Source organism: Arvicola amphibius, chromosome 1 (genome assembly GCF_903992535.2).
Source record: "Arvicola amphibius chromosome 1, mArvAmp1.2, whole genome shotgun sequence".
NCBI classification, from domain to species: domain Eukaryota; kingdom Metazoa; phylum Chordata; class Mammalia; order Rodentia; family Cricetidae; genus Arvicola; species Arvicola amphibius.
This window is the reverse complement of record NC_052047.1, coordinates 85,470,570-85,491,499: the sequence shown is the minus strand read 5'-3', so window position 1 is coordinate 85,491,499 and position 20,930 is coordinate 85,470,570. Positions and strand designations below refer to the sequence as shown.

Sequence of the window (20,930 nt, the reverse complement as noted above, 5' to 3'; positions counted from 1 at the left end):
ATGCTTATCATCACAGTGCTGAAAAGAAGTGGCCAAGGACAATGACCAGGGCCTAGTGGCCAAGCAGTCTAGTCAAATACATATATTTCAGGTTTAATAAGAGAACCTGTTAGAGAGAGAGAGAGAGAGAGAGAGAGAGAGAGAGAGAGAGCAACTAAGGAAATTATGAATATCAACCTCAAAGCTCCACACGCATGAACACTTACAATATATACATATGTGTGTGGTGTAGTGGTACATATCTGTAATCCAGGCTGAAGCAGATAGCTAACGCTTGAGTGCAGAAATTCAACAGAAACAAAATATACCGTGTAGCAATAATAAGACTCTGAAACTAAACAGATCTGAAGTATAAATCAAAGTTTCAGTCTTAAAGATTTATTTTTATTTTATTTCATGTGTATGAGCGTTTTGCCTACATGCATGCAAAAATACCGTCTGAAAAAGGCATCAGATCCCATGGAACTGCAGTTGCAAAAGGCTGTCAGCCTACATATGGGTGATGGGAACCAAACCCAGGTCTTTCTGGAAGGGCAGCAAACACTCTTAACCACTGAGCCATCTCTCACTGGTCTTATTTTTTTTTTTACAAAAGAAAAAAAAATTGTGAAGGCAATACAAAGTATTCCGTGTGAAACAGCATTAAGCCAAACATAAAGTCCTTCGCTGGTATTTGTTTGTCTAGCAAGCGAACAAAACCATCATCAAAAACAAAGGAAACATTGCTTACTGTTATCTGACTCAATCCAGCCAACCTCATGGTCAAAGTTGGTGACATAAAGTACTTAAATGCAAGATCAAGGCTTTCTTTATCAAAGCATAGTGTTGTATCCAATGGTTCTTTCACTGTACTCCACATTAAGTCAGCCATGTTACGAGCTGCACTCTGTCGTAACTCCTGATCAGAGAGCTTGCATAAATATCTAAATGAGTCAAAAACAGAAAATACACAAAACTCACTAAATACTTCTAAAAATCCCAATAGAAATTCATCAACATTCCTTTGCTCCAAATCTCCATTTTATATATTACAACTCTGGTATCTTTACATTTATTCTTAATTTAAAATTTCCTTTTATGTTAATTGTTTATACATTTATTTATTTTTTGTGTAGGCATGTGGGGTGTCACAATAAGGATGTGGAAGTCAGAACAACTTATAGGAGCTGGTTCTGCTACTACTTACATGGATCCTGTGGATAGAACTAAATCATCTAGCTAGGTACAATTTAAACTATTTCTACTTAATAATTTTTTAAAAAGTGAACTGTAACAATGTGTCATTGCTGGGAGTTCAATCTGAACTGATTATTGCAAAAAAACCAGGCCATTTATCCTAGTGGTCTGTACCTCCATAATGCTATATCATCCTCTAAAATCCCCACTTTAGGGATTATCAGCTGACTTCATAAGAAATAGCAAATTTCCTTCTGGGACACAGGGAAACCTTTGTGAAGGTATGTATTCAAATCACTATGGGTTTGTTTTGTTTACTTTTTTTCTAAAAACCAATAAAAGAGTGATTTTAAAAATTTTTCTCAGGCTCTGATTTACATCTCTGAGTGCTAATTCTCTGTTACCCAACCTTTCAACACCTCAGGATCTGTAAAAATGCCACATTCCTCTCATTGCTCATGTAAAAGTGCCTGAAATGTGACTCCAGTACTCCTCCCACCAAAAAGTATTTTTTTTTTTTTACCCTACTGAGTCTGAACTTTGACAGATAATTTGCTTTGGCAAAGAAGGTATTAACAATCATGACTAACATAAGACAATGGAGAGGCATTCAGCTTGTCCTCTACTATTACAAATACTCCAGCACTAAGAGACCTAATTTAGAGTACTTCATGAGAAACCAACTGACAGCGAGTCAACTGTCAAACATAAATGAATATCCATTTGCCAACACCAATTAGGCTGGTAATCACAGAGTAAGTAAGGTAATCCTCAACCATACAGTTTCAGTCAAGCAAGTCCAAATCAGTTGAAATATCTATCCTACCAACTATGAGAAATAATAGATGTCCATTACTTTAAAACACTAAGTGGAGGGGGGGCTCTTTGCTTACACAGCAAAAGCAACTGATATAAGGCTTCACCCTTGACTCATCTATATTTTCTTTCTTTGTTCTCTCTTTAAGTGACCTAATATGTTTTACTAGCTCCTAACTACTGTTTTTATGATGACAATTTGGGGCATGGAATTGCTGTTCATGTTTTGCTGGTGTGTATGTCTGTGGTATGTTATATGTGAGTTGTGTACGTGTGTATGGAGAGCAGAGGTCAACAGGGGATACCTTCTTCAATTGCTCTCCATGACTTTTATTTATTTTTTTATTATTTATCTTATTTATATTTTATAGTAACTTTATTGTTTTATTATTTAAATATATATATTTATTTTATGTATCTATTTGTTTTGCCTGAATGTATATGTGAGTGCCACTTGTATGCTTAGTGCTTGAAAAGGCCAGAAGAAAGAATCATCTATTTCCCTAGGACTGAAGTTACACACAGTTATGGGAATTAAATTAAGCACCCTGAATGGCTGGCTGGCCAATAAAACTTTGGACTCTCATGTTTCTACATTTTTTATATCTGAACTGTGCATATGAACTCAGTCTGCATGCTTATGCAGCAAGCACTGTACCCACAAAACAAATACCCCAGTCCTTATGCTGAAAACTAAATGATTTTCTTCCAGATGGAAGTTCATTTCAATTTGCCAACATCACATAAATGTCTCACAAGGAACACAAAGTTTCACCTATGTTTTCTCTGTCTATTGAATCACTGTTAATGATAACTACAGCTAAAGGGAAACTAAGAAGGTATGAGTATTGGTCTCATCTGCAATATTACCTTTTTTCTTTTTCTTTAAATTTATTTAAAATTAGACTTACTCATTTTATGTGTGTTTTGCCTCTATGTATGTATACATACCATGCACATGCTTGGTGTCCACAGAGGGCAGAAGGCAATGGAACCCCTAGAACTAAAATTGATGATCAGCAGACTACTGTAAACCACCATCTGGTGCTAGAAATTGAACTCAGGTGCTCTGTAAGAGCAGCTAGTGCTCATAATCACTGAGGTATCTCTCCAGCCCCTGTAATGTTACCTTTCTCTTTACAGCCCCATAATTACTAGTCTTAGTGATTCTATTTTCACTTAATGTGGAGGCCCAAAAAGGTCTATTTCCAAATTGACCAAAGGTCACAAAGTTTGGGACTTGTTCCTAGTTCCTTCAAGGTTATTGTGCTTAAACCCCACCTAGTTGTAAATCAGAGTCCTGTTCTCTCAAGGTTATTGTCAACAGTGTCAACAAGTATGGCTAATTGTCAGCTCTTCTGCACCTGGAATAGGGAAGTAGTTGGTTCCTACCTCAAACAAAACTCTAAGGATCCAACTAAGTTCCAATTCACTTTGAGGAAATAACTTGGGATCCCACCCAAGGAGTGGTTTGCCTACAAGAGTGTTTGGTCTAGGGTGTGAGAATGACCTGGCAACTTGCTTTGTTCTAGCAACAGAATGTTTAACTATGAATGTAGCCCAAGACTTTCAATTGGTCTGTTCATGTCCTTGTATCATGTTAATGCAGTTTTTTGTCTTAATCCTACCTTTTGGGGTCAGGGATATTTTAAGCAGTTGAAATCAAGCACGGGCAAATTCTCATTACTCACTGAAAAATCCCTCCTGATACTATCCTGTATGTTTCTCCGTTTTATTATTTTCATTTGTGCTTTCTTATTCTTTTCTGTATTTCTAACTCCCACGCCTTTACCCTGGCAGGAGGTATTTTTGTCAAGGCTGGTCTCCAACAACTTAATATGCCTATTTCCAATCTAGCCATCAATAATCTTGGTATAACTAATGTAATTTCTACTACGACATGGCATGAACCTTTAATTGGTCCCTTGGCTTCTACTAAAGTCTTATAGAATTTAAAACATGAACTTTACTAAAATCCAAACTGGTCTTTTAAAAATATTGAGATTCATCTACTTAAAAATTTCAACAGAGCTGGGTGGTAGTGATGCAGGCCTTTAATCCCAGCAGGTGGATCTCTGTGAGTTCAAGGCCAGCATGGTCTACAGTGCTAGTTCCAGAACAGCTAGAGCCACACTGAGAATTCCTGGCCTAAAAAAATAAAAAACTTCAAAAGAGTCACCATTGCTAAAACAAAATGCAAGTACTCACAGAGGCCCACAAAGATCTGAATAATCTGCCCTTGCAGAGCACTCAAACGTGCACCATAACAACACCATCCCCGACAATAGGCTCACAGCACTCCACTTCTTTTTTTTATAGATTTATTTATTTATTATGTATACAGTATTCTGCCTGCATGTACACCTGCATGCCAGAAGAGGGCACCAGAGGTCATTACAGATGGTTGTGAGCCACCATGTGATTGCTGGGAATTGAACTCAGGACCTTTGGAAGAGCAGGCAGTGCTCTTAATCACTGAGCCATCTCTCCAGCCTCAGCACTCCACTTCTCCATCATACTCTTTCAGTCTATGCTAGAACATTTGCCCTGACACCACATGAGCAGCTGGTTCACAGCCGTTCTCCAAACCAACACATCTAAGCAGTCCTGATACTCTGACATTCGGCTACACCTCTAACAGTATTAGGAAAAATAGAAAACACTCAAAACTTTACAAATTGTAGTGATGAGACGAGCGGGCCTGCTTTTCATCTTGCCTGGCTCCTGCACGCTAGCTTAAAACCCGAAATAACAACACACAAATTGTATTCAGTTAAACACTGCTTGGCCCATTAGTTCTAGCCTCTTATTCACTAATTCTCACATCTTACTTTAACCCATATTTAGTAATGTGTGTAGCACCACTAGGTGGTGTCTTACCGGGAAAGATTCAGCATGTCTGACCTGGTGGCTGGCTTCATGGCATCTGACCCAGAGAGGAGAGGCAGGGCAATTGCCCGAGGCATCTGCCTCACTCCCAGCATCCTGCTCTGTCTACTCCACCCACCTATGTTCTAACCTATCAGGCCAAGCAGTTTCTTTACTAATTAACCAATGAAACAGCAGACAGATAGAAACACCCCTATATCAACAAATAAATGAATGAGGAAAAACTGCAAACAACTCCTATTTGAAACCAAGAAAATAAACTCTTAATGCTCTCACAGTTCATATCTAAGCTACACCATACATCATCTTAGGTTTCCTTTTTAGGCAAACAATAAAAAATTAAATTTACTTCCTCCTCAAAAAGACCTTTCTCGTTCCTTTAACTTTTATGTGTATTCATGTGTACAAGAGTGTATGTACAGAGGTTGGGCTGAAGGTATCATTTTTACAGTAAGGTTCTCATTTGCTGCAACTTCATCAAGTAAACTAAAACAGGTTTAGTGAGCCTCCAGGACCAGTCTCCAATTCCCACCTCCCCCATAACATGTGCAGTCACGCCTGGGTCTTCAGTCTTTATGTGGACTCAGGCCCTCACATCTGTGTACATGCTTTTTCAACAAAGCCATCTCCTCATCTCCTCATAAAATTATAGTCTACCCTCTCATACTCTTATTTCTTTCCTGATAATTATCCTGTTAATAGTTGTGCTTTCTTATAAATTGTGTATAACAAGTTACTTCTTTTAAATAAGGTGTTCTTAACAAAATACTTAAAATTACTTATTGACTAATAAAATCAGTAAAACCATAGTAAGTCTTTACTTAACTCTTCCTAAACTCATGCAAAAAACAAGGTTAAATAATTTTTTAAAATGTACATATCAACATAAACTCATACACATGCATAAAAATTACTATATACTGATCTATAAACTGAAATCTTCCCTAGAATATATCTACAAGGGTCTTTCAAAAGCAACAGAATTGTTATGAATTGTTTAATTATGTTATAAATTTAATTAATAAGTGAGAGAAGAAATTTTATGAACTTACCTGATAACATACGTTCTAAATGGTATAATATGTTGCATGACAGCAGGGATATGGAGCCATATCCTAATCTATAAGTAAATGTAAACAAAACAATGTATAAGAAAGATGTGAAAAATGTTAGTGCCTTCCACTTAATTTAAAACAAGAGCAATTAAATCTGGCTGCCTCTTGAACCCTACCTTTTATTTATACATTCTGAATAGGATAAGCTAGAAAAAAGTTATAATTCATCAATTAATCTAATTTATATACAATAATATAAAATCAACTTGAAAATAAATACTAAAACCACGCTTTTCCATCTCTTTGTATGTCAGCAAATATATATATATATGAACAAACTGTATGCATGTGAAGTACAAGCTGAAAAGACAGCTCACTGTCTCTCTCCCTCTCTCTCACATAGTCTCTCTCCTCTCTTTCTTACAAACACAAAATATAATTTTAAAAACCTTAAGATTTATCTATTTTATTCTAAGTCTATGAATATTTAGCTTATAAGTATCTCTGTGCTGCATGTGCATCCTAGATCTGGAGTTTGTATGATTGAGAATTGTTTTGTGGACGCTGGAAGCAACCCCAGGTGCAATGCATGAACAAGAAGTGTACTTAACCACTAAGCCATCTCCACAACCCAAAAAAATTTTTTAAAGAAACATTTGTCCCATGGTGGTAGCACACACCTTTAATTGGGAGGCAGAGGTAGGTTGATCTCAAATTAGTTCATAGCCAGCCTGGTTTATGGAGCGAGTTTGAGGACAGTTAAGATTGTCTCAAAAACAAAACAAAAAACACAGAAACATTTGTCTACTTAAAGAAGACAAAACACTGTAAAGATTAAACCAATTTAAACTGAAGACTCAATGCAACCAAATGAGGTGTATGTTATGTGCCAAAGTATATTGAGTGACTCCAAGTGCAAAGATCAAAACGAGCTCAAATGTTCCAAGAAAAACGGCATAGATACCGTCTGCTTTACCAGAAAGCAGTATTTCTTACAACCTCCAGAAATTAGCAAAGAAAACAAGCAAACTGAATGATGTTAGATATGAATATGCTTTTCAGGTTTACCTTTGCACTATTAAAATTCTAGTAAGACTCTAATCACACATTAAATGTCATTAACAGGGGAAAGAAATGTTCACTGCTCCCAATTGCTTAATCTTACTTTTCCATAAAGTAGAAAAATAAAATTTTTACAAAACTGTCAGCTTTCTGACCTGGCATGGAAATAGGTGAAAATATATAATCCTAAACTAATTTCTTATATTCAAAAGGCTCTGTTGGTCCTCTTGTAAAAACACGGAGAGTGGGTGAGACAGAATCTCATGTATCACCAGCTGGTTGGAACTCTGTATCAGTACCCCTTCAATTCAGAGATCCACCTGACTCTGCCTCCAGGGTACTGGAATGAAAAGATGTACCACCAGACCTAAAAAAAGCAGTATTAAGACAGTTCAATTTATTCTGTCCACTGTAACATTGCTAAAACCACTATGAAAAACTTACATCTGATTATATTTTTAATAACTAATCTACATTATTTTCAAAAGCATCTTATTTATAAAGTTTATTGTCTTTCGACTTTTCTCCAGATGTACTAAAATTTTTAAATTCTATACCATATTTGAAACTATTAATAAAAGATATTATGTTTGAGACAAGAAAACTCTGGGTAAGAGGTAAGAGCTAAGGAAAAGTACTATAAGCTAAAAACAATTTTGCCTCATGGTAAAATATAAAATAATAGGAATGGGTGAATTTAAGATGTAAGAATTAGTTAATAAGCCTAAGCTAATAGGCCAAGCAGTATTGTAATTAATACAGTTTCTGTGTGATTATTTTGGGTTTTGGCAACAAGGAAATGAACAAGCAGCCTTCACCTACAAATTTTAACCTAAAAAAGAAAAGATGAACTACTACCTGGGACTTAGTGGAGAAACCTCCTTTTATGTTCTACTGCTCTGATCTGTAATGAATGGTAAGAACTGCCTTTCCTAAAGACTTAAAGGTCAACAGAAAATAACAGTTTTAAAAAAGGTTTACTTATAAACTTCAGGAAGGGTGGGATCAAAGCACCAATAGTAGGTTAAAAAAATGTCAAAACTTCTAATATTTATAAGTTGGGTTTTTGTTTTGTTTTTTCTGAGACAGAGTTTCTCTTTGAAACAGTCCTGACCGTCCTGGAACTCACTCTGTAGACCAGGCTGGCCTTAAACTGAGACCTACCTGCCTCTGCCTCCTAAGTGCTGGGATATAAAAAATTTATAAGTTTTTAATTTAAATGAACTGATTTGCATTTGATTTTAGTTTCTCAGAAAGGTTCATATTGCCCAGTCTGAACTCAACTGTGCTTTATAGCCAAGGTTAGACTAGGTTAAGTTTCAAGGGAATAAGTAGGGCCAGAAGACTAGGACAAAATGAAGAGAATTTCTATAGGCAAAATAAGAGTGCTCCATTAAATGCTTCATAGCTAAAATGCATAATAACATAGTAATTAAGTGGTTACACAGACATCAAGTACTGCCATAGCAACTTTATTTTTTTTTTAAAGATTTATTAATTATGTATACAGTATTCTGTCTGTATGTCTGCTGCAAGCCAGAAGAGGGGACCAGATCTCATTACAGATGGTTGTGAGCCACCATGTGGTTACTGGGAATTGAACTCAGGACCTCTGGAAGAGTAGTCAGTGTTCTTAACCTCTGAGCCATCTCTCCAGCCCGCCATAGCAACTTTAAATTGAGGGTTTGTTTGTTTTTGGTTTGACGAGACAGGTTTCCCTATGTAGCTTAGGAGTCTGTCCTGGAAATTGCTCTGTAGACTTGAACTCATGGAGATTCACCAACTTCTGAATCCCTAGTGCTGGCATTAAAGGAGTGTGCCACCACTGCCAGGCATATTTTCTTTTTCAGTTATTATGTGAACACAGACACTTGTATGCCACAGCACACGGCTGGAAGTCAAAGGATAACTCAAGAGTGTGTTCTCTTCAACCTCATCAACTAAGGTCATCAAGCACTTCACACCTCGCCAGGCCAAGACTGCTTTTACTGTTAAACTCCACTCAACATTAAAGAATCCTCTAAGGACAACACCATCATCATTCTCACTTTAAGATCAACAGCTAACATTTTAAACTTAAAGAGAAAAGAAAGCAACTATAAACCAAAGGGGCCGAGGTCAACCAAAAGCAGCCATGCCTGACACACACAAAGTCTAAATGGCATCTAAGACTACACACTACAGTTAAACTTTCAACATATCAGAAAACGTGGAATTAAGGATTTAAAATTAATCTTAGAAAAAACTCATTAATTTAAGGAACACACAGGTGCCCACCCCACCCTGTCCCAGAGCACTGACACCACCACAAGCACGACTGCACAATGCTGACCAAAGGCTTTTCACAAGCTGCTTTTATTTTTTAAACTTATATTCAAGTAAGTTTATACCAAATGTAATTTGGTATAAATAATTATACCAAACCTCAGGTTTTAGTTAAATTACATTTAATTTTAACAATGCTCTTTCTGAAATGTCCACAGTAAGTTAAAGGTTGAATATATAGGTAATAAAATTTCTTCTTTCAGACGATTTTTACTGTGCCTCACAGTTCTAACAGTGTTAAGGGAAAAAGAAACATTATAGCTTTTTATGTAATGTACAGTGAAGTCAGACATATTTCAGCAGTGAAACAGACAACCATCACTTAAATAACAAAAAACACTAAGAAGCGAAAAGTTTTGCTAGGACAAAAATCCCAGACAAACTAGGTTAATTTCAACAAAAGCCACCTACCTTTGATTTTACAAAAAAAAGATGAGGGTAATCTTTAACTATTTTAAATTTAAAAATTAATTTTGTTCAGATTTTAATTTTATTGCCTCTTTAAAACAAACATATTGTTTTTAAATTATGTAAAAGATGATTACATCTGCAAACTACCCAAAACTCATCATTTCTAGACAAAAAAAGCGTGACACTGAAATACAAGATGCTGAGCTAAAAGAGTTCAAGACCAATTCCAAATAATACTTACATTAGAAACAACTGTAATAAATGCATGTGCTATAAGAAATGGCAATGTTTCAGGAGTTCCATATTCAAAGCAATCCTTCATGAGAGAAAGGCCATTTTTTCCACAAAATAGACAGACATAACGAAGCAAATGCAAGGGAACTTCTACATCCTATAAAACAAACAAAAAGTAAGTTTTAAATGTATCAAAAATAATTTTTAATTATAAGAAACATTAAAAAATATAAAAATTCAAAAGAAAACATTTTCCATAAATCTTAAAGAAGATAAAAACACTTACATTCATATCACAGAATGCCCCTAATATGTTACTTTCTTGCGTCGATATATCCTAATTTTAAAAAAAGTAAATATTAGGTCATTATTAAATGATAATCAAAATACATTAAATTTTTCAAAGTGATCTTATAAAATCTCAAGAAGTATTTTATAGCCATCAACAGCAACATCGCCTATGAAGTTATAGTAACCCAGCTCTGTACTATACTTAAAGCCTTCTGAAGGACACGATCCTGTAGGACACACCACACCATCCTCCTCCTGGTTAGGTCTCTTTCACAGTACTTAGCACACATCAGGCAAGTGCTCTACAACTGAGCTACGTCACTACACTTTGGGTTTTTTGTTTTGTTTTGTTTTGTTTTTTGAGATAGGATTGCCCTGCGGGAGCCCAGAATAATAGCCTTGAATTCATAACCTTTCTGTCTCTGTCTTCACAGAGCTGACAGTACAGCTGTGCACAACCACACTGGTTATTTTTTCTTTTCAAATAAAAGCAATTTTAATATTATATGTTTTCCTTTAAATCAAATCATGGTGCAGTTGGGCTGGGTAAATTGCTGTAAAGTGTTAGAATACTTGCTTAACATGTATAAAACCCTGGGGCAGATCTCTCTCTCTCTCTTTTTGGGGGGGAGGGGTTGAGACAGGGTTTCTCGGTAGTTTAAAAGCCTGTCCTGGAACAAGCTCTTGTAGACCAGGTTGACCTTGAACTCACAGAGATCTGCCTGCCTTTGCCTCCTGAGTGCTGAGATTAAAGGGGTGCACCACCACAACCCGGCTCCTGGTTTGGATCTTAACAACTGGGGGAGGGGGACATACATCAAAAGAGTCAGGCTGAGTCTCATAAAATACAACTTGGATGATTTTCAAACTACACTCCGTAATTCGCTAGAAAAAGACTCCAGAGTTCCTTAACGTGTAGTTCCATATCTCAAACATAAACTGTGTCAGGCAATGATAATACATAATCCCAGCACTCGGGAGGCAGAGGCAGGTAGATCTGAGTTCGAGGCCAGCCATCTATAGAGCAAGTTCCAGAACAGATAGGGCTACACAAAAAAAAAAACCCTGCCTGAAAGAAGCCAATAAATGAATGAATTTAAACTGCATGAAGTACACTTAAACATCATTGGTAACCATATAAGCAAATATGGTCTCTATGGGGTAGGTAAATAGTACCTTCAATATTTAAAATATTAAATATCTGGTTTAGACCTGCAGATGATCTTTTGAATGCTTCACTATAAAGAAGTATCAAGAGAAATGCTGAAAAATGTTTGTATGATCATGTTCACAGTAACTGATAACAAATCTAAATACAACTAATAGCCACTGATCGGGTAAGTAAACAATAGTACAAACACCCAATCCTAGATCACCTATCAAAAAAGAAAATACTCTAAAAACTGAGATGTGGTAGAAGTTTGTCCTACTAAACTGCAGACCTTTAAGAAGCCAGGCAGTAGTGGCGCACACATTTAATGCCAGCAGGTGGATCTCTGTGAGTTCAAGGCCAGTCTGGACTAGGAAGTTCCAGGACAGCTAGGTCTGTCTCTCAGAGAAAAGCAAAAACAAAAACAAAAACAAAAAAAAACAAAAAAGATCCTATTAAAAAATAGGCAGTGGTGGTGCACATCTTTAAGACAGTGCTCTGGAGTCAAAAAAAGAATTTTGAGTTCAAGGCCACCCTTACCTACAGAACAATTTCCAGGGCAGTCAAAGGTACACAGAGAAACACTATCTCAAAACCCCCCTTGATGGAGGATTGTCTATATGTTACTTTCATTGGTTAATAAAGAAACTGCCTTGGCCTTTTAATAGAACAGAATTGTGGGAGAAAGAAAGCCGAGTCAGGCAGACACCTCAGCCAGACACCATAGCTCTCCTCTCTGCCACAGCTCTCCTCTCCGAGATGGACGCAGGCTAAGATCCTTTCTGGTAAGCCACCACCTCGTGGTGCTACACAGATTACTAAATATGGGTTAGTCAAAATGTGAGAGTTAGCCAATAAGAGGCTGGAATTAATGGGCCAGGCAGTGTTTAAATGAATACAGTTTCCATGTAATTATTTCGGGTGTAAAGCTAGCCGGGTGGCTGGATGCAGACCCGCAGCTCATTCAACACCCCCTTCCAAAAAATAGGCCCGTTGAAAACAAAATGGATAGGAAAAAATTAAAATCTGTATGTTCGAAAAAAAGGTAATACTATTCTGTTTATATTTATTTAAGAACAGAATTTATGGTCAAGATCTAATTAGAAAAATTATTTGAAAACACAATCATTCTATTGGATAGCACAGACTGGCCTTCAATTTACAATCCACATGGTGCTGGCTTTCTAATGCTAAGAGTTCCAGTATGAAATCTTACCTTGCTGATCACAACTTAGACGTACAAATGGTCTAAGATTTGAAACAGGGTCTCATATAACCTAGGTTGACTTTGAATTCCCAAAGCAGCTAGGGATGACCTTGGACTCCTACCACCATCTGCCAAAAGCTGACATAGTAGGTGTGCACCAATATATATATTTTTTTAAAGTCTAGAAAGATATTAACTAATTAGTAATTAGGTTAAAAGGCTGTGTTTTGTCACTGAGGAAGCATTGAAAAAAAGATGAGATCCAAGGCTTTTATAGTTTTTATTTTGTATACTGTTTTCAATTTGTCACACTAAATACATTCAACTGAAAGTGATACCAAGAAAACTCATTCATTCTTTACAATTACTTGTTTCACATAAAGCAGAATTGTTCAAGTAAGTCTCAAAATGACTGCCAAATCACAGCACTCTCAGAACCCTGTACATGAACTAAAATTATTCAAATAATTTTCTTTTGTTTGTGTGAGACAGTCTGAAGTTATAGTTCCAGCTGTCCTGGGACTCATTATGAAGGCCAGACAAGCCTCTGCCTTCCAAGTGCTGGGATAAAAGGTATGGCCCACAACAATGAGCCCCAAGGATCAGGCAGAATGAAGAAATGGTTCAGCTCTTGAGAGTACTTGCTGTTGCTGGGGAGTAGTGGAGCAAATTTTTAATCCCAACACCGAAGCAGAGGCCAGCCTGGTCTACAGAACCAGTTGGAAAAAGGACAGGACTCCTCAAAAAAAAAAAAAAAAAAAAAAAGGAAAAAATATACAGCAGAAATCATCAACCCCACATCAGACAGGTCTGATCTCCAAAATATACCAAGAACTCAAGAAATTGGACACCAAAAGATTACATAATCCAATTAAAAAATAGAGTACAGAGCTAAACAGAGAACTCTCAACAGAGGAATCTAAAATTGCTGAAAGACACTTAAGGAAATGTTCAACATCCTTAGCCATCAGAGAAATGCAAATCAAAACAACTCTGAGATTCCATCTTACACCTGTAAGTATGGCCAAGATCAAAAACACTGATGACAACTTATGCTGGAGAGGCTGAGGGGAAAAGGGAACACTTCTGCATTGCTGGTGGGAATGCAAGCTGGTACAACACCTTTGGATGCCAGTGTGGCGATTTCTCAGAAAATTAGGAAACAACTTTCCTCAAGACCCAGTAATACCACTTTGGGGTATATATCTAAAGGATGCTCAATCATGCCACAAGGACATGTGCTCAACTATGTTCATAGCAGCTTTGTTTGTCATAGCCAGAACCTGGAAACAACCTAAATGCCCCTCAACCGAAGAATGGATAAGAAAAATGTGGTACATTTACACAATGGAGTACTACACAGCAGAAAAAAATAACAACAGCTTGAATTTTGCAGGAAAATGGATGGAGCTAGAAAACATTATTTTGAGTGAGGTAACCCATAGAAAGACAATTATCACATGTACTCAGTAATAGGTGGTTTTTAAACATAAAGCAGAGAAAGCCAGCTTGCAAACCACAATCCCAGAGAACTTAGACAACAATGAGGACACTAAGAGAGACTTACACAGATCTAATCTACTTGGGAAGTAGAAAGTATATAAAGACAAGATCTCCTGACTAAATTGGGAGCATGGGGACCTTGGGGAAGGGCTGAAAGGGGAAGGAATAGGCAGGGAGGGGAGCAGAGAAAAATGTAGAGCTCAATAAATATCAATTAAAAAGTAAAAAAAAAGAAAGAAAAAATAAATCTGGCCAATTCTTTTAATGTCTATAAGACAAGTAAATCCGTCCTCTATCTAATAAGGGCACTGACTAGGTCTAGTCATTGCTATTAAAATATGAATAACATGAGTCTTGAACCTTTTCCTTATAAAAGACTATCAAGTTACATCTCTTAAAAATAAAAATTCAAGTAAAAGGCTTAATCAGGAAAGGCAGGAACAAGAACAAAAGAAAGACTAGATGGCCTATGGATTCAAAGAAAAGAAAGCTGGGCCTGGTGGTACACACCTGCAAACTCAGCACTTAACAGGTGAAGGCGCCAGGACTGTGAGTTGAAAGCTAATGTATGCTACAGGGTGAAGGCTTGTCTCAGTGAACAACAAAAGGGTAAACTAGAAATTAAGTGTCACTGCACTGCTCATTAAACATTGGCCTAAAACAATTGTTGGTGCATACAAACTCATATGTATAAATACACACAGTCTAACTCTAGGATATATATAGACTACACGAAGCTTGCAAACTAGGGCCAGGCATGGTGGCATACACCTTTAATCCCAGCCTTTAAGAAGCAGGGGCCAGCCAAGCCGACAAGTGAGTTCCAGGATAGTCAGAGCTATTATACAGAGAAACCCTGTCTCAACTCCACAAAACCCCACAAAAAAGATTGTGATCTAGGACCTTCTGAAAACTACAATTAACAGTTAATTCAGTAAGAAAACTCTTCTTACGGTTTTTCAGAAAGTAATTTTTTAAAGTTTTTATAAAAAATTTTAAAGTTTTTCAATCAAAATTTTAATAAAATTTCAATAAAATAATTTTACCTCAAGCATTTCATGATACCGTTAATTTTAACCATGTAACCACACGAAATTGTCTTGAAAAAAAAAATAAGGTTTTGTACTTCAAAAGAAAGTATAAGCAGTAACTATAACATTTACAAGTTATCATTTTTAAAATCCAAGAAGAAAACAAAGATAACTGATTACCCTGTCTCGAAAAACCAAAAAAAAAAAAAAAAAAAAAAAAAATTTATTTTAAGAACAAAGACTAGAGAGGTGGCTCTGCGGTTAAGAGCACTGGCTGCTTTTCCAGAGGTCTGAGTTCAATTCCTAACAAGCATACGGTTGCTCACAACCATCTATAATGAGATCTGGTGCCATCTTCTGGCCTGTAGGAAGAACACTGTATACATAATAAATCTTGGCAGGGGGGGATAAAGAACAAAATAACAGATGCAGACTCATTGTACTCTTACAAAGAATGCTTTTTCTGGTTTCGTATGTTTTGAGCCAAGGTCAAGTTTGACTCAGAAGGTCAAACTGTTCTAGAATTTACTATGGTTGGCCCAAACTGGCCTCAAACTATGATTCTCCTAACTCAGTCTCTCCTGAGAACTGGTATTAAAGGCATGAGCTAGCACATGCAGTTTCATTAAGTAATTTTTAACTAACAGGGTTTTGAGGAAGAACCAAGTGGATCTGTAACTTCCAGGCCAACCTTATCTACAATGCAAGTTCCAGGCAACTTAATTGAGGTTCTGCCCACCAAAAAAATAATTGATTGGATAAAAGTAATTTCTGAATAAAGTTCACATGGTTCCTAATTAAAGTATTTCTAGTATCTTTCAATAACAATTTGAAGCATGAAAACACAATTTACACTGCATTCTAATGAATGTTTAGAAAAAATTAGATTAAATTTATACATGTATATAGGTATTTTTCCTGTATATAAATCTGTGTGCCGTGTACAAACAATGCCTCTGTAGGCCAGAATAGAGTATAGATCCCCTAGAAGGATCCTCTGGAACAGACAGTTGTGAGCTTCCACATAGGTGCTAGGAATCCAACCTGAATCCTCTGGAAGAGCAGCCAGTGCTCTTAACTACTGAGTCATCTCTCTAGTCCCTGAAAATCACACTTTTAGTAATTTGTTTTTTAAAAAAACAAAACAAAAAAACAAGGGGCTGGAGAGATGGCTCAGCGGTTAAGAGCATTGCCTGCTCTTCCAAAGGTCCTGAGTTCAATTCCCAGGAACCACATGGTGGCTCACAACCATCTGTAATAGCTTCTGGTGCCCTCTTCTGGCCTGCAGGCATACACAGACAGAATATTGCATATTAAATAAATAATAAATAAATAAATAGCCCTGACCCTTTTTGGTATCTTTAATGTATCTCATAATATTCTTTACAAAGTTTCTACACAGAAACAACACACTAAATTATAGAAGAAAGCACAATCTATCTCAAAATGTCCTTATGAATATTTCTAATAGGGTAATATAATTTCATGGGCTTTCTTTACTCAATACAATGTGAAAATATTCCAATGAAGGACTATTATTTTTCAGATGAAGAAAAGTTGGTAGTATGAAAGTTACAAAAGATATACTGAAAAACGACAGACATAAAAAAACAATAAAGCCATCTTATTATGGTGGCACATAACTTTAATCCAGCATTTGGCAGGCAGAGGCAGGCGGATCTCTGATTAAAGGCCAGCTTGATCTACAGAGGGAGCTCTAGGATAGCCAGTCATGGACACACCCTGTTTTGGGGGGGAAAAAAAGGTGGTGGGTTGGGGGAACAGGAAAAACAAAAGAAAGAAACAAAAAAAAATTCTAGTACTCAGGAGGCAGTAACAAGCAGCTCTCTTTGACTTTGACAGCAGCTTGGTCTACACAGCACATTCCAGAACCGCCAGGCCTACAAAGTAAAACCCTTTCTATGGATGGATGGGTGGATGGATGAATGGATGGATGGATGGATGGATGGATGGATGGATGGATGGATGTGGTAGATTAACATCTCAACATTTGGGGAAGCAAACTGTCCAAGGTATGAATGAGGACTAGAGATACTGCTTAGTTGACAGGGTAATTTGCCTAGCAAGCACAAAGTCCTATGTCTGATCCCCAGAATCGCATAAGCAGATATGGTAATTTATACTTGTAATTCCAGAACCCAGGATGTAGAGAAGGAAGGAGTTCAGAGTCTTAGGCCAACCTGAACCCAGTTAATCACATCATTATCATCATCATCATCATCATCTTCACAACACTACCATTCCTTCCCCACCTAGAGACTTTCCCTACCCCTTTGAATGCTGAATGCCCTTATGAACTGTATCAATCACCAAAATGTAAAAAAAATTATTCTATGCTATTTCAGAGGAAATCTTACAGCTTCTACCTTTGCCTCTCTCAAACACTCCTAAATCAAAAATGTAAGAAAGCTAGTCCACCTGAGTAGAAGCTGTAGCCATGGAAGAAAACAGAAGAACCTAAAAAGAGCAGCCAAACCGATAAGACACGAATCTTATATTACTAAGTTTCTGAAAATGCTTATAAAAATAACATATGCAGAATTAAGCAGTTTGGCTTACAAAAAATTACTTTTTAAAATGTATATAATTTGCTAAGTCCTGTTTGATGATTTAAAATTCTAAAGTCTGACATCTGTTTATAAAAATGAAATTAAAAACTCTATGTGGTTCTCTTATCACAACTATTTTTTTTAAATCTTATGTATAAGTGTATGCTTAAGTGTATGTTTTCCCATCTCGTGTATGTAGGAACCTAAAAAGGTCAGAATTGGGTCAGATCCCCTGGAATTAGGGCTGTAGACAACTGTGGACCAATGACTGGCCAATGGAAAAAGAACCTGGGTCCACTGCAACTATAAATTTTATTTACTTTGGAGTTGGGACCTGAACTTGAGACCTCATGCAAATGATAGGCAAGCACTCTATCACTGAAGTATACGCCCAGCCATTATTTTTAAAGTCATAATGAACAGACTATAAAAATGTTTAAATCACTTAAAATTTAAGTTCTATGAGTTCAATTACAAATAATATGCAAATTTTCAACACAAACTGTTATAAAAAGGTCTAGAGAGAACAATTTTGACAACACCAGTAAATTTTAGAAAAATTTCCATCAATCTGGGACATGATTGTGCACACCTGTATGTAATTCAAATACTCAATTTGAGGCGAGTGAATTAAATCTCCAGGCCAGCCCAAGGATACACAGAAAGCTCAAGACCTATAAACTACAAGACTATACAGTGAAAGGGAATGTAACAGGGTAGCTTGGTCAGAAAGGTTAGCATCAAAAATAACTAGCTTCAGTCATTCACAGATAAGGAGGCACAGTACCTATTTTTACATACCTCTATAGTAGGATGAGTATTATGCTTGTAAGCAGTATATAAGGGAAACTGGATTTGAAAAATTTTTGCTACACACAGTAATAGTTTTTCCTTCTCCTCTGTACTCCATAAACTAAAAGGATCAGAACTCTTTGAAGATTCTTCCTCAGTCAGATTACAAATTCTTGTAGAGTTTGATTTTTTTTCTATTGATTTTTGTCTTTCTGCATTTCCTTCATTACATTCTCTATCTATATTTAGTGGTTCTTCCGCTTGATTACTCTCATCTTGCCACGTGGAATCTATGTTAATGGTAGCACAATGTTTACAAAGCTGGTCCCGGAGCACTTGAACTTGGGCAATCACTAGGTTAATAAGTGCACACACTACTTGGTTAAAAATCTCCAAATGTTTATATTCCTTGAAGCAGCACAGACATTGCCTACAAAAGAAAATAAAATGCAATAAATAAATGCTTCCTATAGAAGAAACAATTATACATTTTAGTAAGTCACAGACAAAACCAATACTGGAATACTTTTTAAAGCACGAATTTTCCCCTTCTGCTAGGGTAACACCAACAAAAAATAATAAAAATTTTTTATTAATTAGCCGGGTAGTGGTGGTAAATGCCTTTAATCCCAGCACTTGGGAGACAGAGGCAGGCAGATCTCCGAGAGTTCGAGGCCAGCCTAGTCTACAAGAGCTAGTTCCAGGACAGCTAGGACTGTTACACAGAGAAACCCCGTCTCAAAAAAGTGTCAAGTAAGAACATACTAATCTAGTTCTCTTAAACAAATTCAATTAATAGCACAATGTCTACCATACTTTGGGTAATTAAAAATCTTGCTACTAAGTAACTTAACAATATGAACAAGTACCACCTAGTTCAAATTATATTAGCATCCAAAGACTGATGACAGTTAATTAGCTATTACTCATGATTTATGTCTTCGAGTATTAACAAAATGTGTTCAACATAGTCCAAATAGATCACCAGCACCCTGTATGACCACATAGAAAAATAATTTCATTTTTTCTTTGCTTTGTTTTGTTTTTCGAGACAGGGTTTCTCTGTAGCTTTAGAGAAACTAAACTGGAGCTAGCTCTTGTAGACCAGGCTGGTCTCGAACTCACAGAGACCCGCCTGCCTCTACCTCCCGAGTGCTGGGATTAAAGGTGTGCGCCACCACCGCCCGGCTTAGAAAAATAATTTCATTTTTATAGGTATGATAAACTTGGGAATATGACCACAAAACTACTGACATACTTTCATTTGAGAAGCAAACCCAAACTATTTTCCTCAAGTGTCGAAGAGACTCTCTGATGAATAGACTGTAGTGGAAATTAAAGGATAGAACATCTAAGAATAGGTCACAATGACATTACAATCATGATCTAGTTAATAACACTGAAGCTGCCTATTGAAAAAGTATATAGGAAACAATTAAGACCTCCCCCAAACACTTAATTTGACAGTGATCCTCTAGCCCAGGTAAGCCTCCAAGATGATAATACCTTAACTAAATCCTTATGATATATCCAATGACAAATCCAACACAGAATTAACCAACTATACCATTCCAAAATCCCTATCCGACTATCATCCTGACTCTAATTAATTACATACTACTTTTAGAAGAATTTGTTACAATAGTGGACTAAAAGGGCTTTTACTTCAAAGGTCCCTGCCGCTATAAAATTCCATATTACCAGCATTTTTAAGGGATTTTTTTTTTAAGACAAGGTCTCACTATGTGACTCTGGATTGCCTAGAACTCACTATGTAGACCAGGCTGGCCTCAAACTCAGAGACTTGCCTGCCTCTGACACCCAATTGCTAGGATTAAAGGTATATGTATGTACGTCACAACACTCACTCTCACTCTCCCCTTCCTCCCCGTGTGTGTGTGTGTGTGTGTGTGTGTTTATATGTGCATGTGCCTCGAAGGCCAAAGGAGGGCAGATCCCCTGGATCTGCAGTTATGTGCAGTTGTGAACCACCAGACAAGGAACTGAAGATGGCTCCTCTAGAAAAAAACATGTCCTCTTAATTACTGAGCCATCTCTCCAGCACCAACCCCCAGTCCAAATTATAATTTGTATGAGGAAAAAAAAAACAAATATAATGAAGAGGAAGGTAGATCTCTGAGTTAAAGTCAGAATGATTCCAAAGTGAGCTAGGACTACAAAGAGATGTTCTCCCCTAATCTTAAAACAAACATAAAGAAATTACTCAGGGTGGTGACGCCCACCTCTAATCCCAGCACTCGGGAGGCAAAGGCAGGAGAATCTGTCTGAGTTAAGGCTAGCCTGGACTACCACACAAATTCTAAGATAGAGCTACACAAAAAAAAAAACCCTGAAACACACACACACACAAAACAAATTAGTCATAATGTTTCGTTTTGTTTTTCTGAAAAACAGTCT

At 36.8% G+C, this 20,930-nt stretch overlaps 1 protein-coding gene across 1 annotated transcript in view; it reads right to left on the bottom strand.

Moving 5' to 3' along the window:
- Usp34 (ubiquitin specific peptidase 34) overlaps nt 1–20,930 on the bottom strand; it is a 178,177-nt gene that overhangs the window by 132,003 nt on the left and 25,244 nt on the right. Inside the window, exons 3-7 of the mRNA XM_038324438.2 lie at nt 18,522–18,942; nt 10,255–10,305; nt 9,976–10,125; nt 5,934–6,001; nt 731–923 (exon numbers count right to left, since the gene is read on the bottom strand). Coding sequence (XP_038180366.1) covers nt 731–923; nt 5,934–6,001; nt 9,976–10,125; nt 10,255–10,305; nt 18,522–18,942 — 883 coding nt within the window. The remainder of the gene's footprint in view (nt 1–730; nt 924–5,933; nt 6,002–9,975; nt 10,126–10,254; nt 10,306–18,521; nt 18,943–20,930) is intronic.